This window comes from Elaeis guineensis, chromosome 6, assembly GCF_000442705.2.
Source record: "Elaeis guineensis isolate ETL-2024a chromosome 6, EG11, whole genome shotgun sequence".
NCBI classification, from domain to species: Eukaryota; Viridiplantae; Streptophyta; class Magnoliopsida; order Arecales; family Arecaceae; genus Elaeis; species Elaeis guineensis.
Window position 1 is genome coordinate 821,782 of NC_025998.2, and position 25,000 is coordinate 846,781.

General features: G+C 36.8%; 2 protein-coding genes across 2 annotated transcripts in view; both read right to left on the reverse strand.

Annotated features, from left to right (window-relative positions):
• Window positions 1-6,806, reverse strand: part of LOC105047763 (uncharacterized) — an 8,944-nt gene extending 2,138 nt beyond the window's left edge. The window contains exons 1-2 of the mRNA XM_010926829.4: window positions 6,424-6,806; window positions 4,874-4,996 (exon numbers count right to left, since the gene is read on the reverse strand). Of these exons, the coding sequence (XP_010925131.1) occupies window positions 4,874-4,996; window positions 6,424-6,562 (262 nt within the window). The 5' untranslated portion in view covers window positions 6,563-6,806. The remainder of the gene's footprint in view (window positions 1-4,873; window positions 4,997-6,423) is intronic.
• Window positions 6,807-12,310: 5,504 nt separating this feature from the next.
• Window positions 12,311-20,006, reverse strand: LOC105047761 (uncharacterized). The gene is given in 8 exon segments (XM_010926827.4): window positions 12,311-12,517; window positions 13,362-13,562; window positions 15,060-15,263; window positions 15,680-15,808; window positions 16,692-16,831; window positions 16,834-17,413; window positions 17,804-18,111; window positions 19,378-20,006. Coding segments are annotated over 8 exon segments (1,953 nt in total). The 5' UTR covers window positions 19,646-20,006; the 3' UTR covers window positions 12,311-12,394.
• Window positions 20,007-25,000: the final 4,994 nt, after the last annotated feature.

Genomic DNA, 25,000 nt, shown 5'->3' on the forward strand with positions numbered 1-25,000 from the left:
GTTACTTTTTCTTCTCCAAACCCATTTACCTCACTTAACCTCAGAATAATTTACTCATATAGAAGGGTGGAGCAGTTTGACACTACTCTTCTCCTTCAACTTGGTCCATTTAACCCAATTGATCTGGATTCTTTTTAACCAACTGCAGCAATAGTGCTGCTGGCTTAGAAGATAAGCCAAAAATTCATTAGTTTCACCCCAATGATAAATTCGGAACCAAGATTCCCATTACCATGAGTCTGGTCCTGTTGCATAGGAACCTCCCCAGTATATCAGACTCATGGTAATGGGAATCTTGGTTCCGAATTTATCATTGGGGTGAAACTAATGAATTTTTGGCTTATCTTCTAAGCCAGCAGCACTATTGCTGCATTTGGTTAAAAAGAATCCAGATCAATTGGGTTAAATGGACCAAGTTGAAGGAGAAGAGTAGTGTCAAACTGCTCCACCCTTCCATATGAGTAAATTATTCTGAGGTTAAATGAGGTAAATGGGTTAGGAGAAGAAAAAGTAACACATTATTGCGGACCAACTTCTTCTGCCCTTCTGAAAAATGATTTATCCAGGTGCTCACATATGCCTTTGGCTGAATGAGGAGGAATAAATGGTTTAACAATCTTCCAAATTATCCTCTAATTAAATGTAGTCTAAATGAATATACATATATAGAAGCCATTGTAATATACATGTGATGTAAACAAAAGACTTCACTTACACCCACCAGATCAGTGTTGGTGATTAAAAAACAAAAATTTAACCATTCGATGTGATATAGAAGGCTAAAATACCTTGTACATAAAATCATATGTTTTGGAAAACCCCTAAGCCCAAACCTGTGCATCAACTCGAGCCATATGTATGGTTGTAATTGAATGGTAGGCTAGAAGTTTAGAAAAACATATGATTGTTTATAAGTAGATATTTTAGGCCTGAAAGATCATATCCAACAGTTTGGATTTCCATTTTTCAATCATCAATGTTAAATTTGTTGGTGTAAAGGCATTTCTTTAAACCCTACACAGTCACACACCCACATATATTATGAAAACAGTAATGTTATTATGAGCACCATCCAGAGACACATCAAATGAAAAATGGTAGCATGGAAGGCTGATCAACAGGTGAAAGCTAATTGACTAGCAATATTAACAGCCAAAAGTTGCAGCCAAACTTGTTAGAGTTACTAAGCTACCGGGACACCAACAACATGAAGATTCATCAAGCTCTACAAACATTTGAGCATAGCAGCCATCAGTGAAAACCAAGAAAATAAGGCAAGGAAAAAATCATAGGCACATACTTCCAGCAGAATCGAAGACAGTCATGAGGGAAAAAAAAAAAAGAAAAAATAAATGCAACAATAAAGTAGCCTGTGATTAATCAAGTTACCTTATCAACATTTACTTGTGAAAGGCACATGGAATTTTTAGACAAATGCTACAGCTGAAGAAATTTGATATTTACAGACAAAAAAAACTTTCAGAATTCATCCATAAAATCTCATATATCCATGCAAAATGCAAGATAGCAGGTGGCAGTTTGAAAAAGGCTGCAGATGGCAGCAAAACAGCTACAAACAAGAGGCTCTACAGATGAAAAGTCCCAGAGAGTGCAATTAGTACCTCGTTATAAACATTATTCAGGCTGCCAGTTCAGTCTAAACTCAATTACAAAAATTATGTGAACCAGATTATCAACAAAATTTATGAACTACGAAGAGTCCATAATAGCAGGAAAGTATGACTGATTAAATCTACCACGGTTTCAGCTTTATAACAGATGATTGGCAGACCATATTGCACCAAAAGTTTAGCCTGGAAGGCTCGCATTCACTCAACCCTTAACATTATTATATTGCAGTTCAGATATCGACATTGATAAGGCCAGTGCTAGGTATGATGGAAACAAAGTGCAATAAATGTAGTAGAAACAGAGTAATGCTATCAAAAGTATATGCAGTATCACAAGTTGGCGTCATATAAGTCCATCTTTTTATGACAAGCACTTAAAAATGTTCTAAAAAAATACAATGTAACATGTAGCAGGTAAAAAAAAAAAAAAAAAACAGAAAAGCCAAAGCTTCCATATGAGGCTTGATAGAATGTTCTTCTTGTCCTCATAATTTGTAATGGAGTGTGATGTCGAGCTTATATGTGGTTTTATCAACAATATAACGAAAACCACTAAAATAACAAAGGAATTTAGAATACAACAAGACCTCAAAGAATCTAGTGACAATCAAAAATTTGCAAACTCTAAATATATGCAGCAACTTTTGTATGTCATTCAATGGTATCACTGAATGTATTTTCTTTTTGATTAAGAGGAACACTGCAACTGAGATAACAAAATTACAGAGAATTTCTTGCTATGACAATAATAGGTAATCATAATACCTGACATGTTCTACCAACTGATCAAATTCAATAGGAAATAAATTATTTAGACCGACTTATCTAAAATCATCATACAGGATTTTTCAATAAATTTTTGACTATTGCATTTATATCAAAAGAATTTAGAAAGAAAACTAAATGGCTTTTTAAGCAGAGTGAAAATACATCCAAAAATGATGGAGCACAATCATACATGTATGACATGACAGTTCACCCTAAGTCAGTTTTACTGTTTCAATTCTTTACCACTGCCACCAACAACAACAACTATCCCACCCAGCAAAAAATATAAAATGAAAGAGAAAAAAAGAGAGAGAAAAAATAAATGCAATTATGCGTAAAAAAACTTCCTCCTCTATATTATTGATGCTCAATAAGTTCCTAGTTTGGATCATCCAGATATTTCTATACTTGAATAGCTAGACCTATACCCATGACAGCAAGCCCTTGGAGTTCATCTCCATTTTGTTAATTGTGTTATATATAGACTTGTCTTTGATAGAACCTCATAATCAGAGACCTTTCTTCTCTTTCCCTTGCAGGTGTATATTGATGTATAAAGTCTAGTATTGCATCTTTCTTCGAGTCATCATCTGCAATGGGTCTACCTGTTTGCTTCTCTTATCTTTTTTTCATGCTTAAATTTCTCAAACAAGACCAAAGTTAGAAGGTGGCATCAAAATAACACGAGACTCTTTCCTAGTAATATGGAAAAAGGCAATGCCTCAATTGCATTACTTGCACATAGCAACTTATGGAAGCTGATGCCTGTTGGCATCTCATGGTGTGCTATCTTGTAGTTCACGTGTCGTGTCAATGATTACTTGATAAACTCCTTTGATAGCATAAGCCATGAAGAGCTCTTGAAATGAAGAATTACACTGGGGCTCTGCAACTATATCAAAGTTACACTACTTGCTTGAAAAGACTTCATGTTAAAACAAAATCTGATAACAGCATGACAAGCTTGCAATAGATCATACTTTGACATCAAATGAACTTGTAAGCTTCAGGCCACATGATGCGGTATTACAATTGAGTTACTTATATAACAACAGACCATGCCAGGCTTTTAAAACTGCTTATTAAAAAAATTATCGCAACCTAACTTCACATGGTAATTTACACAATGAATGATAGTCACCATAGGTGAGGTAATTTTTCAAGTTAACATGCTTGACCTGTTTGACCATTTTTTTTTTTTTTAAATAATGATAACAAAGTCCTTCCAGATTTTTAAGGCTAGGCCACAGCCAGGTTAAAAATGTACCTTATAAGTACTTCATACCAATGACCTTTAGAGTAATAAAACAGACAACATATACTCAAATCAAAGGCTAGGATGACAATGAGGTACAACTTGGCCCAAATGAATGAACTAACTTGAAATATCCCACTAGATCTACATGATGTCACAAGAAATCAGACTCAGCAAATAACATTACTTCCTAGAAGATATGATGGATGCCGAAGTAGAAAAAAATATTGAAAACAGGCCATGCATTAAATTAAAAATTGCCAGCCAGAAGATATACAATTAAATGTTGAAATATGAAGGTAATCTATATCCAGTTTAAGTGAAAGATTTTCATGAGGGCTACTAAATTGGGGGGAAAATTGTTCAGACTACACATTATCTAGGAATTTGGTTTGGTTTGGTATTATAACATATCCCAAAATAATAAATTTGATTGCCTTCCTTGAGGATAAAATCTATTTGGTTACAAGAACATAACTTGGTGATCAAACAGGATTCCAATTTGAAGAGACACAGGCTATGTGATTATCAAAAGATAATATCCTTATGTACAATATTAATGCCACAATAAAAAAAAAGAATGAAGAAAAAACCAAGCAACTATTAATGAAATAAAGACCACAACCACGCAACAGAAATTTACAGAATCAAACCTCAAATTTTAAGACAACCATAAGGGCTACAAAAAAGGATGAAGTTTTTGGTTCAGGGTAGCAGTTAATAAAAATGATATCATAAGGATAGTGTCAACTACAGTCTTACAGGAACACAATTGATTGCTCAAATGGAGGAACAAATCTTTTTTATTACAAGAACATCACTTTTTACATTTTATTTTGGTAAGCATGAAATAATCCAACTTTAGGAGCAAATATTTTGTTATATAAAAAGGATAATAAAGAGATCTAGTTCCATGGAATTGAAAATTTGAGATATTCGGTGTTTAGTCTGCATGAGAAAGCTCAATTAATTAAATCATATGACTCTTATCTCAAGAAGTTGAAAAACAGTCATCATATGTTTCGGTTTTCAGAATGAAAGTTCTCTTCCAGCAATGAAAAGTTTTTTTTTTTTTGAAAAAAAAATACTCTACCAAATATACGTGCACATTATGTCCACATATTTTACCAGACGAAAATAGAAAAATGCATTAAACAAAAGGTGCTCTACAGCATTTTGCAGACAACAGAGACAATACAAGAGGAATCCATATGCTTACCAATTCCTAGCCCACGGTATGGTGCCAAAACTCCCAATGTCATAATGTAAACACGGATGGCCCCTCCTTCCTTTTTCTCAAGGCGACATGCTATTGAACCAACACATATGTCACTGTAATAAGCTACAGAAGAGTAGAACTATGTCAAATAATAGGCAATCTGTAAAATTTAAAGATAAATATTAAGTTTTCATTGGCAACAATTGAAACTAAAATCCACGAAAATGTTATTGTAACCATACCATGATCCCAGCAGGACACTGCAACATTTGATTGTTAGGATGTCAGTTGAAAACAAAAATGACTTATGACATTAAAGTTCTCCAGTCAACACCATTTTAAAATAGTATTATACCAAACATGCATTTAAAACATTATAAATTTTGTTGGAATTCTGCATCTCAAAAAGTAAGCTAGTAAAATATGTATTATGAATACATTACTATATAAAGCCTGTGTTGAAAGAGAATTGTTCTTTGGTGGGCAAAGAAAACACAATATATTTATGACTTTAAGTTATCAATACAAGTTATAATCCCATTCTAGAGCTTAACCAAAAAAGAAGTAAATGATTGTAAAAGAAAAACATAACCAAGCTATGTACTCCCTAAACCTAGAACAATTACTTAACAAATGTGTAAACTACAAATGTCATCTAATGATATCAGCAGCACCATGGCAAAAGTCAATAATCTAGTAGTGAAAAAAGTACTTACAATTGCCTGTTGATTGCTCTTCATTTGAATAAATAGAACTTCTTAAAAATTTTAGCAAACAACTTGTCAACCGTCGAGTCCAGTTCTAATAAATTCTAAGGGACAAATCGTAAAAGCAATTTCACACATAGTGACATGACTAAGTTAATTAAGAAAACCAAAGTGACTTGCAAAGCACCCACCGGTACAGGACAAGGAATTACAACCACGAAATACCGGACGAACGACAATGGTAATACGAGGAAAGACAAAGAATGTGTACTCAGCAGAAACAAAGCGGGGAAAACATATTGGCGACTTGGTTCGAAAACCATCCAAAGGACCGGTTTATCCTAAACACTAACGTAAGCAATCATCAAAAGAAAAAAAATCCTAAAAATGTAAATCCTCTCGCAGAAAGTCTTGAAAGCTAATTCGTACAATCAAAATCTCAAGTCACACCAACGTACCGCAACATCTCACGACGTAAAAACCCTAGGAAAAATAATTCAGGAAAGCTCGATTCTAGATCCTGAAAAACAACAAAGAATGTAATGAGATAAGCCAAACACTAGAATTATATTTGGATGAAGCAAGAAAACAAAACAAACCCATCAGAAAACAATAATATGAGAAAGCTCAAGCTCAAATGTAGATCGAAAGAAGAGAAAAAAGGCGGGCCCCAAAAGATTCAGATAAATCAAGAACAACTAACCCAATGTACAAATCCACACGTCAAGATCGATCGCACGTAGCAACCAAGCAAACAAGAACAAGATCATTATCCACATCCAATCTATTGACGGATGGTTAAAGAGAAGAAGAAAGATCTGATCAAGATAAAGAGAAACGGACCGAGCTTGGTGAACTCGCCGGAGGAGAGGGCGTCGGCGTAGTATTTGTCGTTGTAGCGAACGGGGAAGAGAGCGGTGTTGAGCTTCTTGAGCTGCATCACGTTCTTGTCCCGAACCCCATCCAGCGATATCAACCCCATCTCCCGCCCAGCTCCCTTCGCCTTCCTCCGCTCGCTCTGGCGCTCTCTTATATCTATCTATTTCTGTGTCGATATATATATTATATATACATAATCCCCAACCAGCAAGATATGACACGAACCAAGGAGAAGAACAAGTAGAATAAACGGGAACCCTAATAAGATAAGATGGAATTCTTGTTGTGGAGCGAGCGAGCGAGCATTCGTCGATGCGCTCCACTCCCATCCCACTTCCCATTTGTATATTTTTATTTATAGTAACCCAATATTAATTACAGATGCGCAGTCTAGGGTTTTCTTCATGGGCGTCTTATTCGCAGGACCCAAGCTGGTGGCGAGTATCTTGGACCCATCCCACCCTATCGGGGTTAAATTTGCCGAACATAGACGAGGCCTGGGCGCACGCGCGTGAGAAAGAGATTACCACTAACTAGGTTCCAATCCAAACCACTACAAGGGTAAGGAGTGCGACCAGAGGGAAACCCCAGTTCATGTGATCTTCCAATTAATTAACAGCATCAAAGATGCGAGGAAATAACCTCTCAAGTCTCCGGAAAGTGACGGCTATCTCTTTAAGCAAGAGCCGGTACCGCGATGAATAGTCGACGTCAACCACTTGCTGTTCATATCCTTAACCAGGCCTGGTCACCTCCTCCCGGTTCATCAACGCTCGCTTGCTCCTATCATCCGGCCAGTAACAGCAGTACGGAGCGGCCATCTATTCGAGGCGTTTTTAGGCTGATGCCAATGCGATAGCACTGTGAATCTGTATAAGACGAACCCTCTCGAGGAATTAGGTTTTCCGTTGAAAGTTTGGCTGAAATCGGCTATCGATGTGTACTCTTCTCAGAGGAAAGGGCATGGACATTCCAATCTTCTGTCCAATGTGTGGGCTCAAAGAGAAGTCGATCGAGCATATCGTCCTGCGCTCTCCACAGACGAGGCTGATTTGGAGACAGGCCTATATCTATCTCTGGGAGTCGAGTAGTGGCCCGTGGATGGAGTCCTTTCTGAGCATGATCCGTCAGACTAAGGGAGAGCACTCCTACGGTGGTCAGATGATTTATATAGCTTATCAAATCTAACTTTTTAAGAACTGCTTTATTTTCGATGGTGAGGTGGTTTCTATGCATAGGGTGCTAGAGAAAACCTGTTGCCTCATTGTGGAGTACTTTCGGTTCGATCTTGTCACTGGTCCCCTTGATACCTCCGACCATTGAGACTCCCGTGCTGCTCCTGCAGCACCCCGACGGATCTTATTTATCTCTGAAGAGCCCCATTCCTCGAAGTGTGTCAAGATGAACTTTGATGACAGTGTCAGGAGGAGCAAAGCCGGAGCTGGTTTCATCATCCGCAGTCCTGACGTTCGGCTGCTAGCAACTGGAAGGTTCCATCTCTATGAGCCCTCAGTTCTGAGAGTGGAGCTTCATGCTGCTTGGACTGGTATCATCCTTGTTGTGCAAGAGCTTCATACGGAGAGGATCTTTATCGAGGACGACTCTGCTATCGTCATTGTCTGGATCCACGATGGCTCGGAGCACCAGGAGGCTCATCTGCTGATCCATAACATTTGAACTTTCCTTTGTCAATCCACTGCATCGTCTATCTGGCATGTCTACAGGCGAATAGCACAGTAGACTGGATTGCTGCCTTTGTAGCAGAGCATTTGGGGGATTGGATTTGGAGGCTAGGGGATGTCTCTCCGTCATTCTTGCGGAATATTTTGTATTTTGATCATTTGAGCTGCTCTTGCATCAGAATAGTGTGACCGTCCATTTGTACCAAAAAAAAAAGAATTAGATTTTCACGTTTGCAAAGTTCGCGTAAGCAATGCTTGCTACACAAAGTAGTAACTAAAAATAGGCATAGAAAGGAGCTTAAAAGTGAGCCAAAAATAGGTGCAGGGAGGAGCTTACAAGCTATCGAAGGAACAAAATTGAGATTTTTTTAAATATTTTTTTTTTAGAAACTTATTTTCCAATCCACCCCCAAACCCAACTTATTTCTGACACTATCCTAATTGTGGTGAGTTGGCAGTGATGTGGGTGAAATTGCATGTTGAAGATGTAATTTCGGACTTAAAATTACATATTCAACATACGATTTCAAGCTGAGATGGCACCTCATAGGCAAAATAAAATAAAAAATAAAATCGTACATAGAAGATGTGATTTCAGGTGAAATTGCATCTTCAACATATGATTTCTCCTGTCTTTTTTTTCTTCTCCTGTGCATCACATGGTCGGCCTTCCTTCTTTTTTTCGCTCTGCTCTACCGAGGAGCGTGAACAGAGGGATGCGGGCGGTTGCCGATGCTTGCACAGAGCCACGAGGGTTCGGGTTCACTGGAGACGAGGGAGGGAAGGGGAGGGGACGACGGTGGTGTGAGGCCGCAGAGGGTGTGAGGGCGGTTGCACAAGGTGCGGGGGGTGCGGGAGGCATCTAGGGGTAAGGAGGGGAGGGGAGTTGGTGGCGTCAGAGCCGGGGGACTCAGGTTCATGGGGCCGGGGGAGGGGAGGGGGTTTGGTAGTTGCGCAAAGCTGGATGCGGTAAGGACGACGGGTGCGGTATGAATGACGACAGGGTGGGGCGAGGCCGTGGCCTGGGCCTTAGAAGGTGGTCGTGGATCGTCGAAGGAGTGCCAGGGGTGGGGGGCAGTGGAAGGAAGTGAAGAGAAAAAATGAAAAAAAAATTTTGGTGAGGAAAGAAAAAAAAAATTATTTTATTATTATTAATGATTTAAATAATAATAAAATATTATTATTTTATTAATAATAAAATATTATTATTTTATTAATAATAAAATATTATATTTTATTAATAATAAAAATATTATTATTTTTTATTAATAGTAAGAAAATGAAAAAAATTGGTGAGGAAAGAAAAAAATATTATTATTTTATTATTATTAATAATTTGAATAATAATAAAATATTATTATTTTATTAATAATAAAATATTATTATTTTTGATTAATAGTAATAAAATGTTATTATTATTTTTGATTATTCTTGATTTTTAATAAAATAATAATAAAATGTTATTATTATTTTTGATTATTTTTGCTCAAGAAATCTGAATTTTTTAAAATATATTTTTAAAATAATATTTTTATTAATAATTTAAAAATACTAATTGTATAATAACATATTATTTTTAAAAAATATTTTAAAAAATTAATAATAAAATATTATTTAAAAAATTTTATTTTCAAATAATAATAAAAATATTATTTCTTATAATAATAAAATAGTATTTTTTTAAAAAAAATAATACTTTAAAAAATAAAAGTAGGGAAGGGAGAAGAGATAAAAAATAATAAAAAATAATTTAAAAAATAAAATATTATATAAAAAAGATAATGTGTAAGCAGAGAATCCACAGACTTTCTATCTCCCTTGGTTGGGGGCATAGTGACGAGGGCACCATGGGTGAGCAAGAGGGTGGGTGGTGGAACCGAGTGAGTGAGGGAGCACTAATAGTCGGCATGAGTGCAGATGGAGGATGGAGGGGGCACGGGCGGAGGATGGAAGGGCATGGATTCGTCGACAGTGGGAGAGGTGAAGGGAAAAAAATATTATTATTTTATTATTTATAATAATTTAAATAATAATAAATTATTATTTTTTATTAATAAAAAATATTTTTATTTTTGATTAATAATAAATATTGTTTAGTTATAATATAAAAATATTATTAATTATTATTATTATTATTACTAAAATAATATTTTTTATTAATCAAACAATAATATTTTACTATTAACAAAAATAATAATATTTTATTATTAATAAAATAATTACATTTTATTATTATTCAAATTAATAATAATAAAATAATAATATTAAAAAATAATATTTTATTATTTTTAAAAATAATATTTTTAAATTATTAATAAAAAAATTATTTTAAAAAATATTTTAAAAATTTCAGATTTCTTGAGTAAAAATAATCAAAAATAATAATAACATTTTATTACTATTAATCAAAAATAATAATTTTTTATTATTAATAAAATAATAATATTTTATTATTATTTTAATTATTATTAATAATAAAATAATAATATTTTTTTCTTCCCTCACTAAAATAAATAAATAAATAAATAAATATATATATATATATATATATATATATATATATATATATATATATATATATATATATATATTCATTTTTCTCCCCTCCTTTTCCCTTCCTTTCGCTGCCCTCCAACCGCCCCCCCACGCCCTCGACGATCTGTGGCCGTCTCGTGAGGCCCAGGCCGTGGCCCCACCCTATCCCGCCCCACTGTCATCCACACCACACCTGTCATCCCCATCACGTCTGACTCTACGCAACCACCAAACCCCCTCCCTGACCCCAGACATCTCCTGTGCCTCTCACACCCCGTGCGATTGCCCCCGCACCCTCCGCGGCCCCACACCACCGTCATCCCTTCCCCTTCCTTCCTCCGGCCTCGACAAATCTGAGCCTTCACGGCTCCATGCGAGCATTGGTGACCGTCTGTGCCCCTCTGTCTGTGCTTTTCGGTAGAACGGAGTGGAAAAAAAAAAAAGGAGAAAGGTCAGTCACGCGATGCGGGAGAAGAAAAAAAAAAGTAGAAGAAATTGCATGTTGAAGATGCGATTTCACCATAAATCGTATCTTCTACGTACGATTTTATTATTTCATGTCCAAGATCATATCTTTAACATGCGATTTTGCCACATCACTGTCAAGTCACCACAATTAGGATAATTTCGAAAATAAATTGGATTCGCAGATAGATTGAGAAAAGAGTTTTTTAAAAAAAATATTTTAAAAAAAAATCTACAAAACTGGCGCGCACGCAAAGACAAATGGTAAAGAAGTGTTACCCAAATAATGTCGTTTCTTCTATTAATCCCCTCACTAACATAGCAGATGCGGTAGATGTAGTCACCATGGCACATCTTTGCTACATTTCGTCGTGCGATTTCTGCTATACCGTGGCGCAACTCTTGCAGGAATTTGTTAATCACAGCTTTGTCAGGTAATTCCGGCATTCACACAAGCTTAGAGAGGCACGATTAACAGGATCGGTCGGATTCCGGGTTGGCACTTGTACGGTGCTTGGTGGTAGCAGATACGTGAGTTGGACTGCAGTTAAACACACCATTTTTTTTTCCTTTTTTTCCATTTATAGAAGCAGCAAAAAGAACCAGAGATGTGGGCTAAGCCGACTTATTGGGCTAAAATGTGCCGCGCCCTATTCTGTCCCACCCATATCAGTTGCTTCAGTCAAGGGTCGTCGTAGATTACATCAACTATGGAACGATTCCTGAAAGAGCAATAACACTACAAACCCACTATGTTGTGGGTCGACCTTACATGATCCTGTAAGAATTGTAGCCAGATCAGCTGTAACAAATGCAAGAATATTTGGTGACTAGTTTAAGGAGGGAAAAAGACATGTCAGAAATTTATATGAAAAGAACCGCATTCTTTTTCTATTAATTTGCCCCCTTCCTTTTATTTTGATGCACATGAAAACTAGCTATATAATGAAACACAGCAAACAGAAACACAATTTTTTTTTCTTGGTTTTAACCCCACAAACTGTACAAATCTATTTGATTCATGGAAATCACAATTACCCATTCCAGAAAAAGATTATACAAGCAGATAATGACAAAAAAAAAAAAAGGGAGCTCTGGTAACCCTGAATATTGGGTCTGGCTCCTAAAACTAGACAGCACACCCCCCTCACCCCACCCCCCCCCCCCCACAGAAATAGGTTAGAGCTCTAGTCCTTCCCATGTGAAGGAAAACAAAAACAAGAAATAAATGTGTAAATAAATAAAATATGCTACTACTCTTGCAAGGTGCCTGCTGATGGCAGCAATCTAGTAATAAAAGGTACAAGAGCCGCAAGTAGTGCTTTTGGGCACTCCTCATGTGGCAGATGCCCACACCCTGATATCGCGACGAGCCTCTGCAAAATATCATGCAACAGGACAAGGATTAATAAAATCATTTAGAAAAAAAAAAAAAAAAAGCTACATTAAACAGTTCCCCAATAGCCCAAACCATCTTCTGTAGCAGAATCACTTGCTATTACATGGAGATAGAAATGTATAGAACGCAATACCTTAGTATGGTCACTTGCTATTACCTTAGTAGCAGTGTGATGTCTGAAGGTGAGCTAGGTATGTCAGTGCTTGGGGCTTAAATCTAAACCAGCAGACAATATAACAGGAATGGGCATGCAAATAGGGGGGAAATCAAAGAAACAAGATTTTACACATTTTTCAAAGTGGAACAGGGAATTGTTCGGGATCAGAAACAAGTGCATAATCAAGCAGTCACTACCTGTATAGGTCAAGTTGCACTGACAAACATATACATGCTACTAACAAATTAGGATATGCAAGCACAATACTACATATTTTTTAATGGAAGATAGTTTAAACTTCCATTATTAACTACATTACATTGATAATACTCCCTTCAAATGATAAATATAGGGAATTGTTCAGGAGTATTCAGGATCAGAAACAAGTGCATAATCAAGCAATCACTACCTGTATAGGTCAAGTTGCACTGACAAACATATACTTGCCACCAACAAATTAAGATACAAGCACAATACTACATATTTTTTAATGGAAGGATAGTTCTAACTTCCATTATTAACTACATTACATTGATAACTACTCCATTCAAATGATAAATATACAGGAGATGCACAGCAGTTTCAGCATAACCAACAATACATTATACAGTAGATGAGAACATAATGCTGTTCTCCGAAAGTATATAACAGTGGAAAAGCTTACCGAATTTGCAAGCTGTGAAGCCATGGTTTGAGCTGATTTAAGAGAAACAAGTGCATCCTCAGCACCTGCTACCACCAAAACAGGAAGGTCTTCTACTGATTTCAGCAATGTTGCTGCATTTTGTGGGGAAAGAACTGTCGCAAATGACAGACGTCCTATCTCATGTAGTGCTTCCTCCCAACCTTCCACAAATAATGGGGCCTGTAAAGGGATATCAGTTTTGAGCAAAAGCATAGGCGAGCTTCACTCTTTTATGCATAAACAGGAACTACAACTTTAATAACCAGGATTTTTTTGCACATGCTAGATAATTCATAAGATTGTATCCTTCTGACGAAAAGTAGACTCTGTATATATGACCTCCCAAAAGCCCAAAATTTGCAGTTTTACCCTTCTACTCCTATTACACTTCTTTTCATATTTTTAAATTATTGTATGTACTTCACCAAAAGAAAAAAAATATCGTGTTACATGTCAGAATAGATTTTGGCAGTTAGATTCCAATTTGCTCTATGAAAGTATCGCATATACTTAACTTTGTGGACTCTAGAGCACAAGGTTATCACTTATCAGTTGATCCCTTCCCTATCTTGAACTTTTGGCACGAAAACAAAAAAACGTGAATCTAGTTATCAAAGTGACCATTCTAACTCTCCACTCAGAAATGAAGTTGCACTACCATACACTAAAGATCACATAGTATTTTCAAGCAATCACAAAGCTTAATCTAATTATATAGACATTTATCTGATTCTCCACTAAGTTAGAAACGGGAGATTAAGCTACTAAAATATCAGCTTCTTTAGTCATTTGCCTAATGGTTCTGAATGTCAAAAATTATCATAAGATCTAGACAGTCCTTAAAAAGTAAACTTGAACTGCTTTGATGCATGCTGGGGATGTGCTAGTAACTAACATTTTCGTAAACAGACAAAGGTGGTGTTCTAGCAAATATTAACATGCAACACACAAGTTGGTACCCTCCATTATGGGAGACTCAGAATCAACACCCTCCCAGAAAAAACATTTGTTGAGCAGAATAGGCATATTACTTAAAGAAACCACATTTCATGAGGATACAACAATCATGCATGTTCACAGAAGTAATAAAAAGATGGTGAGAATATAATATTGCCAATTCATGTTTCATAACATCAAAAAGCGGTCAATTTCAAGAATTTAGAAATGTCAGGAGAGACCTCTAGTCACTAGATATATGATACAATGAAGCTGGAAATTTTGACAAAAGCATTGCTTTAGTAGCACACACGCAAACTACATCACCATATTCCACATTTAAAATGAAATATTACATGCTTGATAGGCATAATATGCAATGCAAGAAATTCCCCACTTCGATTTAAGGTGATTAGGGAATTCACAAATTTTTTCTTTTGCCACAGAATTGTGCTAGGACCTAACACTCTTGCAACATGAGACATCAATGTTAAACAAATCAATAAAACCACTGTTTTTTTTTTTTTTTGGCTACAACTATTTCCATTCCCCGAGGACACTATAAAGTCTGAGGGAGGAAAAAGAAAATTTATCCTCCAAAGAGTTTATGAGACTGAAAAAAAGGTCAAGCATTAAATCAATATATTCTTGATAAGAAGAAGAAAGTAGTAGGCTTTTAGTCCAGGACACATTATTCTTGGGGAAGTAAAAGTGCAAAAAAAGAGTAGGTATCAGTCATACCTTATAGAGGCTCAAAACTTCAGTTGTTAGCTTGGTAGCATCATACCATGCATGGCGATTGATGACTTGTGTAATTTCAGTACGCAGCAAAGGACAGACCATGTGCTTCTTCCCCAGTGAAGTATGCAAGAGAATTCGAGCAAAGGCAGGAACAACTTCTCTTGTTAAGCTGACACTAACAAGTACCACACCCATGACTTCCATCTAAGAGATGCAAGCATTAAGTTAAAAAACCGAGCTAGTGGACCCCCCGCCCCCAACCCCCACAAAAAAAAAAAAAAAGAAAAAAATTGAACCATCACTAAGCATGGCTTTGTAAGTAATCTGCATAGGAATGTTTTTTTGTATGTTTAACCAAAAATAGCAAGAGCAATTCTTTTAAATTATCAAATGCAAAAGCTAAGCATGGTGTAAACTAGAAACTGACATTGCACAGACATCCAAGGACTGAAACAGAGAAGGTTTTTCAAAATAAGGTAAATAACATGGCACCGTATACAATTAGAAATTCCATTTACATGATTTCTACATGGAAATTTTCAATACAGATATAACAATAAAGAATGTTTAGATCACAATAATATCAAGATATACCATCAAAGGCTAAATCCAGTCACTACACTGGAAGATTGACCAGAGGCATGGATTTTCTCTGCAGCCTTCAAAGCAAGAAGGCCTCCATCATCATGTCCAACCAAAACCACAGACAAAAAACCCATCTCTAAGCAGAAAGAAATAAGGAGGTCAACCTGCACATGTTAAAACAAAGCATAAGCTTCTTCACAATCCGTAACATGATTAAGAACAAAGATCATCAGAATAACATGTCAAAAAACTATAGGAAAGAATGCCTTGAAGAGCAGTCAAATGATGCAATGCCTGAGTAGCGCACATACAACATATGGCCCTCAAGGATTTTGGATTTCATTATATATCATGCCATGGCACTTTCCATTAGGAATTGCAATTAGTTCACATCTATAATTAAGAAAAATGTACATTATAAACAAATGGAAACCTAAGAAGATATGAAAACAAGAATACAAGATAGCACACCAGGTAACTAATTCAGAAATTATACAAAAATAAGGACATCAGAGTTACAATATTAAAAATCACATTGAAAGCATCTCAACAAAAGAGAACTGACAAAGTTTTCATCCCATACTCAAACTCAAAATACAAACAAGTTACAGAAGTAAGATTAACCATACAAGTTTCCAGCATCAATTGATAACCTCTGGCTTGTAAAGCAAACCATTCTGAGGGCAGGAGGTGGAGACTTTTCGAGAACTAATGAAAATTCATTGAAGTGTCATGTATATCAGAAAGGAACAGCATAACAGTACCCAGAGAGAAATGGATGGAAAAAAAGATTAACAGATTGATTTTCTCTTCCTAGAAAGGCATGAAATGAAAATATATAAAAAGATTTTAATGACTTAAAAATAACAAAACAAGTGATCAACTTCCCTTGATGGAGCACCAAGCTACTGGAAAAGAGCACCCGCCACATGTGCTGAAGATTGTGTGCATACATACATACATATATATATGCACACACACACCCCTATGCAAAAGACTTGAAAGAACAGCAATGTGTAGATTGGATATGAAGTGTAGAAGAATCACCTGGGATTCTAGCATGTATGGGTTTGGAAATTGCTTGCCTTCCCAATCCTTCCTGCGCGGGCGAGATGTTAATCCCCACCCAGGCCGATCAAAAGCCACAACAGTGCAGGCAATCTGCTGAGCCAACACACTCATCACATCCTCCATGAGAACACCCCTCCCCCAAACCCGTGTACCAAGACAACAGCAAGCTTCCCACTATCCTCTAGGCAGGTTCCCAGAGTAACAGAGCTAGATGAATATCCATCACTTTTGCCATCATCAAGACTCAGAGAAGGAATTTCATCTGAATAGAATGGAGGTGGAGTTGCAGATTCTGCTAACAGTGGTGCATACAGAGACGAATTTTGGAATTGGTTACTGAAGCTTCTGTTAAGATGATAGTGGCTTTTAGATGGAATTGTCAAAGGCCATTCAAGTTTAAGCTTTGCAGAGGAAAGGCTTAGTGGGCTCGCATCAGGACTAGATTCCCAAAAGGTTGAGGAGGCTAAAGAATGAGAGCATGTTGAGTCAGACAAGCTGAGCTTATAATGAACTGTAAGCCCATGGCAGGGAATGAATAAGCTATCAGTATCTGCAAGAAAACTGATTGGAAGGTCACCCTCATCATGCACTATTGTTTTTCTTTTCGTTTCACTGTCACTCTTTGAACTTCTTCCACAGGGTGTCGGAGATCGAGGGACCTTATGGCATCCAGAAAAGACATTCTTGCATGTGAGCACCTGAGATGTAGAATGAACAAATTAATTATAATAAAATATATAGGATATTAACAGCATTTCAGAGTTCTACAAGATAAACACATCAGAAGTCAAAAAAATATGCAGACAACAAATTCATCTTTGGAGGTGATATTTTGATGACTTGATGATATTGAAAATAACAAAATTGAAGTGCCACTATGTTTACATATGATATATTTGCAGTTAAAAATGAAACTTTGTGTATGTCCTGTATAAAATAATAGCACAACAGTCTATATAAATAAGTTTGCAAAGGATAATAGTATACAAAATTTAATCCCAAGGTACTCATATAGGAGAAATATAGCACATAAAAGCATTTAAATTGAGAAAATAACATTTAGAAAAATGTAAATGAAACAAACATACTGCTTCTGGATCTAAACAGTGAAACAAGAGCTTCCTCCGTGCTCTGCAGCTTGTCCTGTAAGCAATTACAACATGACCAAGCGCAAATACCAACGAAGAAACGAAAAGAACAGGCATCCCCCAAGATGTTCTTAAATGCGGTCTCTCTCTCGCCAATAAGCGCGAAGATTCTGGTTCTAATTCAGAGAGAGGAGTGAAAACACAAGCCTTAACTGACAGGATCAGCACCGAAGCAAAGGAACAGAGCGTTACTGTTCCAAGATATGGACCATAAGAAAGCCCAGGACTATCACACAAAGAATAAACACCTGCAAGTAGAAAATATGATCATGTATTGGACATAAATACTTTGAAAAACCAGATGTATTGTCAAGGAATTTGAGTAACTTAACTGGAACATTTTTCTCATTACGATTAGTCGTTAATATGCAAAGACAGAAGAAGACATGGTTTACAGGTCAAAAATAATTGTTTTCTTTTTTCTGTTCATGAATAACATGTGCTTTGAAATATGTTTACACTTCGTAAAATTTTACAGAAACTTGATGAATATTATAACAGCCAAAATCTTTACAATTATTATAAAAAGAAAAAGCATAACTTAATAAGACTCAATTCATCACCATTCGTGCAGCATGGACAAATTAATTTCATGAAAGCACTTCATGTATCCAAACTGAAAGTATAGTGAAGATTGTTGGTTTAACTAAAAATATAGCTAATGATTCATTGAGAGGGGATTTTTCAGTTTATTAAAAAGACACAACATGTTCCAATGGAAAGAATTGAGCAAATGGCAACATAGAGAGAAAAAAGGAGGAAAGAAATGTAAGCGTCGTCGAGTGATACATTAAACAACGTCTATGTGAAAAAAATGAAAAGAAAAAGTCCTCCTAACTTTTCAAACCTACAGATAGGTTTTATTTGGAGTGAAAAGTTCAAAACTTATTTAATATATGTTAAAAGAAACTAGGGTTCAGACTACTGTACCGAATTCGGATTCACCGATTAGAGAAGATGCAAATTTTTATCTCGATCCTATCTACAGTTACATTCGATGAAAGAAAAATTTGAAAGTCGTCTTGCAACAGAGTTTAACCTCTTCAAGAAACACAAAGGGGAAAATGATGACAATGAAGAGAAAAAAACTTTTACACAGCTCTAAGATGAACAAAGAAAAAGCAAAGTTAACGAAGAAGAAGGAACAAGAGGGAAAAAGACCCAAAATAGGAAACAAAGAAACCTTTTCGGCTCAAAGCTCAAAAATTATTAAAATTCTAATCATTCACTACAAAAGGTAAAGACGATTACGCTTTCAGTTTGAAAACTAGAAGTCATCTTCTGTCCATGATAGCAAAACACCAACATAAAAAAGTAAAAAATTGGGAAGTAATATCGAAAATTCCAAATTCGTTTTCGGCTACGCTAGTGTTGCCGATTTCGCGACATATCATGGAGGAATCAGACAACGAAAATTGGACAGAAAAGAACGTAAAAGAAGGAAAAAAAATGAAAAGAAAACAACGGAAAAGGAAATTAATCGATCCAAGGAAGAAGGAAGAACAAAACTATACATGTGATCACAAGAGATCGGACGATGGAAACAAGAGGTATATCCATCAGCGAGCTCTTGAAGCCGTATCTCTCGAGGTGGCCCCTCACGCTGTAGCACCTCGCGCACGCGAATCTCGACGCCAGCGCCAGCGACACCGTCACGTCCCCGGCGGCTACAAGCACCGGCGCCGACGAAACCAGCAGCGACGCCACCATTATCAACATGAAGAAGGCCGTCCGGAGCCCTCTCCGGACCCTCTCCACATTCCCCTTCCCCCCGGCAGCCATGGCCGGAGCTCCCGCCGGAACAACGCCAGAGACCAGACGCCCTGTCCGGAATCCAATCGATCACTCCGTCGTCGTCGTCGCCGCCGTCGAGTTAGCGAGAATCAGTGGTGGTGTAGAAGAGTACGGCGGGAGAGGAGGGGACGAAGCTGCCGAAACCCTGACCGGCGATGAGAAGAGATCGGCGGTTCCGGATTTCTGCGGCGATCCCGCCATTTCCCGGCGGCCCCTACTCCGGTGGCGGATCGATCGGAAGCACCATGGTCTGGGGCTCCAGGAGACGGGAAAGGAGAAAGAATCCAAGGAGAAGAGGTGGAGAAAAAAAAAGGGAAAAATAGAAAATAAGTACAAAACGTTCAGTTAGAGAGGCAGTGTAGTTTCTATGGCACTATAGTCCCCGGTTATTGTATTATTCTGTAATAATTTGAAATCTTCGTGTTATCGTCCGTATCGGAAGGAGTACTAAAATCCAATTCCACAACCACTCGTTGGTACCTGGTAGTTTAATATAATTTAATCAACTCTTTGGCACTATAGTCCCCAGTTATTCTATTATTCTGTAATAATTTGAATTCTTCGTGGAGTATTAAGATCCAAGTCTACAACCATTCGTTGGTACTCGGTATTTTAATGGAATTCAATCAGCTCTTTGTTAAATTACACCGGTTACGCGCCTGCCATTCTCTCGAGAATGACGATAATGCCCTCGGTTCCTTGTCCCCAAACGGCGGCCAAGGAATAAAAGCATTCGATGATGACGAGAGCTCGACCGTTGGATCGAGATCCGGGTCTCTTCCATGTTTCTTTCTGTAAAGGATAATAATTCCATGTATGGTGGGCCCTGCCTTGGTGGCTGAGAAATTCGAACCTGGAGCCAGTCCATGGTGGGGCCCAGTGCTTGGTGATGACAGCGTGGAATGAACAAGAAAGAAAACCAAAAAAGGGAAAATTAAGCCGGAGTGATTGTGCCAAGGTGGTCCACAGAGCTTGTTTGAGGATGCTCTCCGGTGCCAACTAAAGGTAGAAATCCTAGCGGGCGTCGTAAGTCCGAGATCAGTGTTGTCATTGAGTAAAACATTTAGGGGTATGATTGTAATTCGGGGCGCTGCTCGAGAATGTGACCGTTGGCGGGTGGGGCGGATCGTGGTCGGACCGGAAACCGAAGCTCGGGAAGCCAGAGGAGAGAGAGAACATCAACGAAAGATGCTCCCCCAACTGGAAAACTACCCTGCCAAAAGACTCAAAACCATTCCGCGAATCTTGTTGATTCTAACTTCCTGGGGATGTAATTTGCGGAGCGTACCACACCTCCAAAGAGAGCATGGGAGTGGGGTCACATCAAGCACGGTGTGGGCTAAGCTGACAGCCGCGTGACCGTTGTGGTCGGATGCACGTGGGAGGCGGCGAGCGGGACGAGCGTGCTCGAAAGAGAGAGAGCTTGGAGGCTTGCGGAACGTAACGGTCAGATGGTGGAGATACGGCGAATGTCGTCCCGTATCGGTGATTCGGCGAGCCATCCACCTATCGTACCGGAGAGGAGGATGAGGACTCACGGCGTTAGAGGTAAGGAATGGGACGATAGGAGGTGGGTCGCAGTGAGAGAAACAAAAGCCAAGGATCAGGTGATGTCCATCTGATTTTTTTTCATATCCTGAAGTAAAAAAATATAGATATAAATTTAAGTATCTGGCCCTAAGTTGTACAATTTTTTTTTTTTGAAAAAAAAAAATAATCATCTCTGTATCCCAATATCCTTAATCCTATTTAATTTTATATAATTTTATTATTTTTTAAAAATATATGATTATATTAAAATTATTAACTTAATTTATTTTTTATATAATATTATTTTTAATTTAATTATTATAAAATTAATTCAGAAGGATCATCAGATTTGATATAAATCATTTTTACCACTACGAGTATAACTAAAAAGAGTGTAGAGGTAAAATCAGTCATATTAAAAAGTTGAATTGGGCATTATAATTATGAAGGCCACAATTTGATCATGCAATGCTTGATTGAGATATTTTTTTAAAAAATAATTAGATAATTTTCTAAAATTTATGACATCATGGTACTTTTTAATGGAGGTTATACCTCTAATGATCAAGTTCAAAATCTATGCCTGATTTTGAAACAGATCGATCAAATTAAAAACTTTATTTTTGAGAAAGATTTTGATTGGACACATCTCTTAATTCAAAAAAAATTAATAGCGACATAAGATAAAGTTGATATAAGAGTTGAGATATACCTTTTATAGGAATTTAGCTTTTTTTATATTTTTTTATACTAGTTATGTCTGTTTTTCAAAAGCTAGTTATATTCAAATTGTGAGAAGAATCCGATCTAAATTGTATACGGACCTCACTATTATAAATAAAAATTATATACTTTAATTTTTGTATCATCAAAAAAAGAAAATGAGATATAAACCCTACTTTTGCTTTTTTTCATCTTTTCAGTAATTGGATCTTGCATAATTTATAAAACTCAATCATTGGATTGGTACTGATAATGCTCTGTCTAATCAATCCTTTTAACCATGATCCCAACCATAGCCAAATACATATATCCTGTAACTCTAAAAATAAAAAATGAAGAAAAGAGTCGTGAGCTTTATAATCCAATAATAATTCTCCCACACCATCATCAATATAATAATAATAAATGAGAATTAACTAAGTATTGTTACTCATATAAGTCCCATGCTATAAGATGCTATGATTATAAAATATGTATAACAAATACATCTTTTTGTGTAATAGACCACATCAAATAATTGTCTCAAATTATGATATATCAGATCCGATAATATTTATATACTAGGCTTTGTATTATAATTATAATTACATTTTTGATTTGCGATAGAATATTAATACAATGACTAGTCCTGTGAACTATCATAACCACTATGACAGAGGATCAACAACATGACTAGCCCAGAGTACTATATTAATCCATCATTCATCCAAATAATTTAAATTTATACTTGTCAAATGATTATAATTTAATATCATTCTTTTGCAAAATTTGATGTACATGAGTACTAAAATCCATCTAAACTAGGATCAGTATTATAGATACATAACTTCATACAAAGGTAACAAAGCCATATATACTTAAGGAATAAGTATATAGCATATAGCTATCAAAAACCACATAGAGGAAAATCACTTATGTATAAAAATAATTTTTATATAAGTAGATAATCAATGCTTAAGAATTCTTATCTTTACTGATGATAAACTCTAGAATATGATTTATTAATCTATGACTAGTATATCCGCTCAACGATATAATTTTAATACATTCTCGATTAACCATCAGCATAAAAAATAATAATTATCATTAGATTCCTACTTTCAAAACTCTAATTTTTGAATTCCTCTTAATCCCAAATTCCTTATCGTACTTAAAATATGATTAATTAATAAATAAATATTTAGAAATTTATCTCAATTTAGGGATTAGAACGTCAATCTTTTGCTCAACATCTTTTTGTCCACTTGGTTGCATGCCCATAGAACCGATCTAATATTTATAAAGTCTATAATAATTAAAATCAATTATAGAGCAAATCTAGGATACAACAAACTAAGTAATAGCATCTCAAATAACCTAAGTGATTTAGATCTAGATAACCAATGGATCATTAAACATGTCAGACCAAAGCAAGAAGGGCAAGACAAGATCATCAATTTATGAGTTTCAAGGATGCCCGATCCTTGATGGGTGGAGCTCAAAATATAGGACGATCACAAATTGGCTAGTCTAAAATATTCTATTAGGTGTTAACTTAGAGTCTAACCCGGGACCCACTACTAGATCCCCTTAGTTAGGTAGAAAAGAAAGAAAGAGGAGAGAAAGATCAAGAACAGAAAGAAGAGAACATAAGGAGAGAAGAGAGAGAAAATGTTCTCTTCTTCTTCTTCTCTAAAGCAAAGGAGCCTTCTCTCTTTCCTCCATCATGGAAAGGCTGGTGATTGTGAATGGTGACCACTGACAGTACCAGCCGTGACATCAGCCAGTGATGGTGGTCAATCGATTAAGAAAAAGATAAGAAGAAAATAGGGGATGGAGAGGTTTGGCCCTCTTCCTTTTTTTTTCCCTTCTATCATGATCAGTTCTTCGGCCGACAACCATTGCCTCATGTAAGGTCTCGAAGCACCTAAGGAAGCGATGAAGATCGGCCCAAACTAGCAGTCGGTGGCCAGTGATAGTGGATGGCATTATAGGAAAAGAATCCAAAATAGGGAATCTTAGTTTTAAAAGAAATCCAACAACTTGATGGCCTAAGTCCAAGCAACAGTGATGGCCTAGGTACTAGAAAAGAGATGAAAAGATGGATCAAGGGCCCTTACCTCAACTCAAGCAAAATCCCTAGCTAGATTGATGGAAAAATCCATATAATTCTTAGTGGAAAGACTTAAAATTGGTGGCTCTAAAAGGAGTTTTTTTAATTATGGAATGTTTAGAGGGGGTGGAATGATGATTTATAGGATTTTTTCCAAGATTTTACTAGAGTCCAGCATGTTCTAGAATTCTTTCTCCCATCCAAATCGTGGTTCTTCTTCATCGAAATTGTGGAGTATGAATTAGAGTACTGTTGGGGGTATTTTGGTACTAGGCCGAAGATGTGGATGGAGGACTTTTGAACTGCGCCAACCTGAGTTACTTAGATTTAGCAGGAGGCATGAATTGCCTCTCCCCCTCTTATCCCATCATGAACAATACAACAAGTCAAAAAAGAAAAGGAAGAAAAAGCTGGAAAAAGAAAAAGTGGTAGGAGAGGAAGAAAGAGAGAGGATGCCTCCACGTATTCAGTCTCTACCCATGGGTGCCCGCACTCCTTGCGCTCGTCCAAATCTCATCTCGACCTACGAGTCTCGTGATGGCCTTGGCCTCTACGTTGGCTGCTGATCCACTCTCAGCTGATAAATCCTCGACCACTGATCCCATATCGGCCTCCACTGCCAGCTTTGACCAACAGTCCCCATGATGCCTCTTTATAGCCAGTCACATTATCTCATTAATAAATAGAAGTAATCATAAGTAAGACAAATCCTCCATACTCTCAGCTCTTGCTTGTCAGCCCATGCCATCGATAGGTGGGCCCCTCATATGCCATGAGGTGATATTGTCAGGCACGATTTTCGAGGATATTTAATGGAAGATAAAAATCTCTGACAATCTCGTGCTCATCCATGACTAATAACCTAATTGATGGATGGATAATGGGTAGCCTATCCTGACAACCTACAATCCCAAATCTAACGACCTCCAGACTCCATCTATAAGAAGATACGAAAAAGAAAATCCCAAAGTAAGCCATCGCTCTGCTCCTCATGCTCC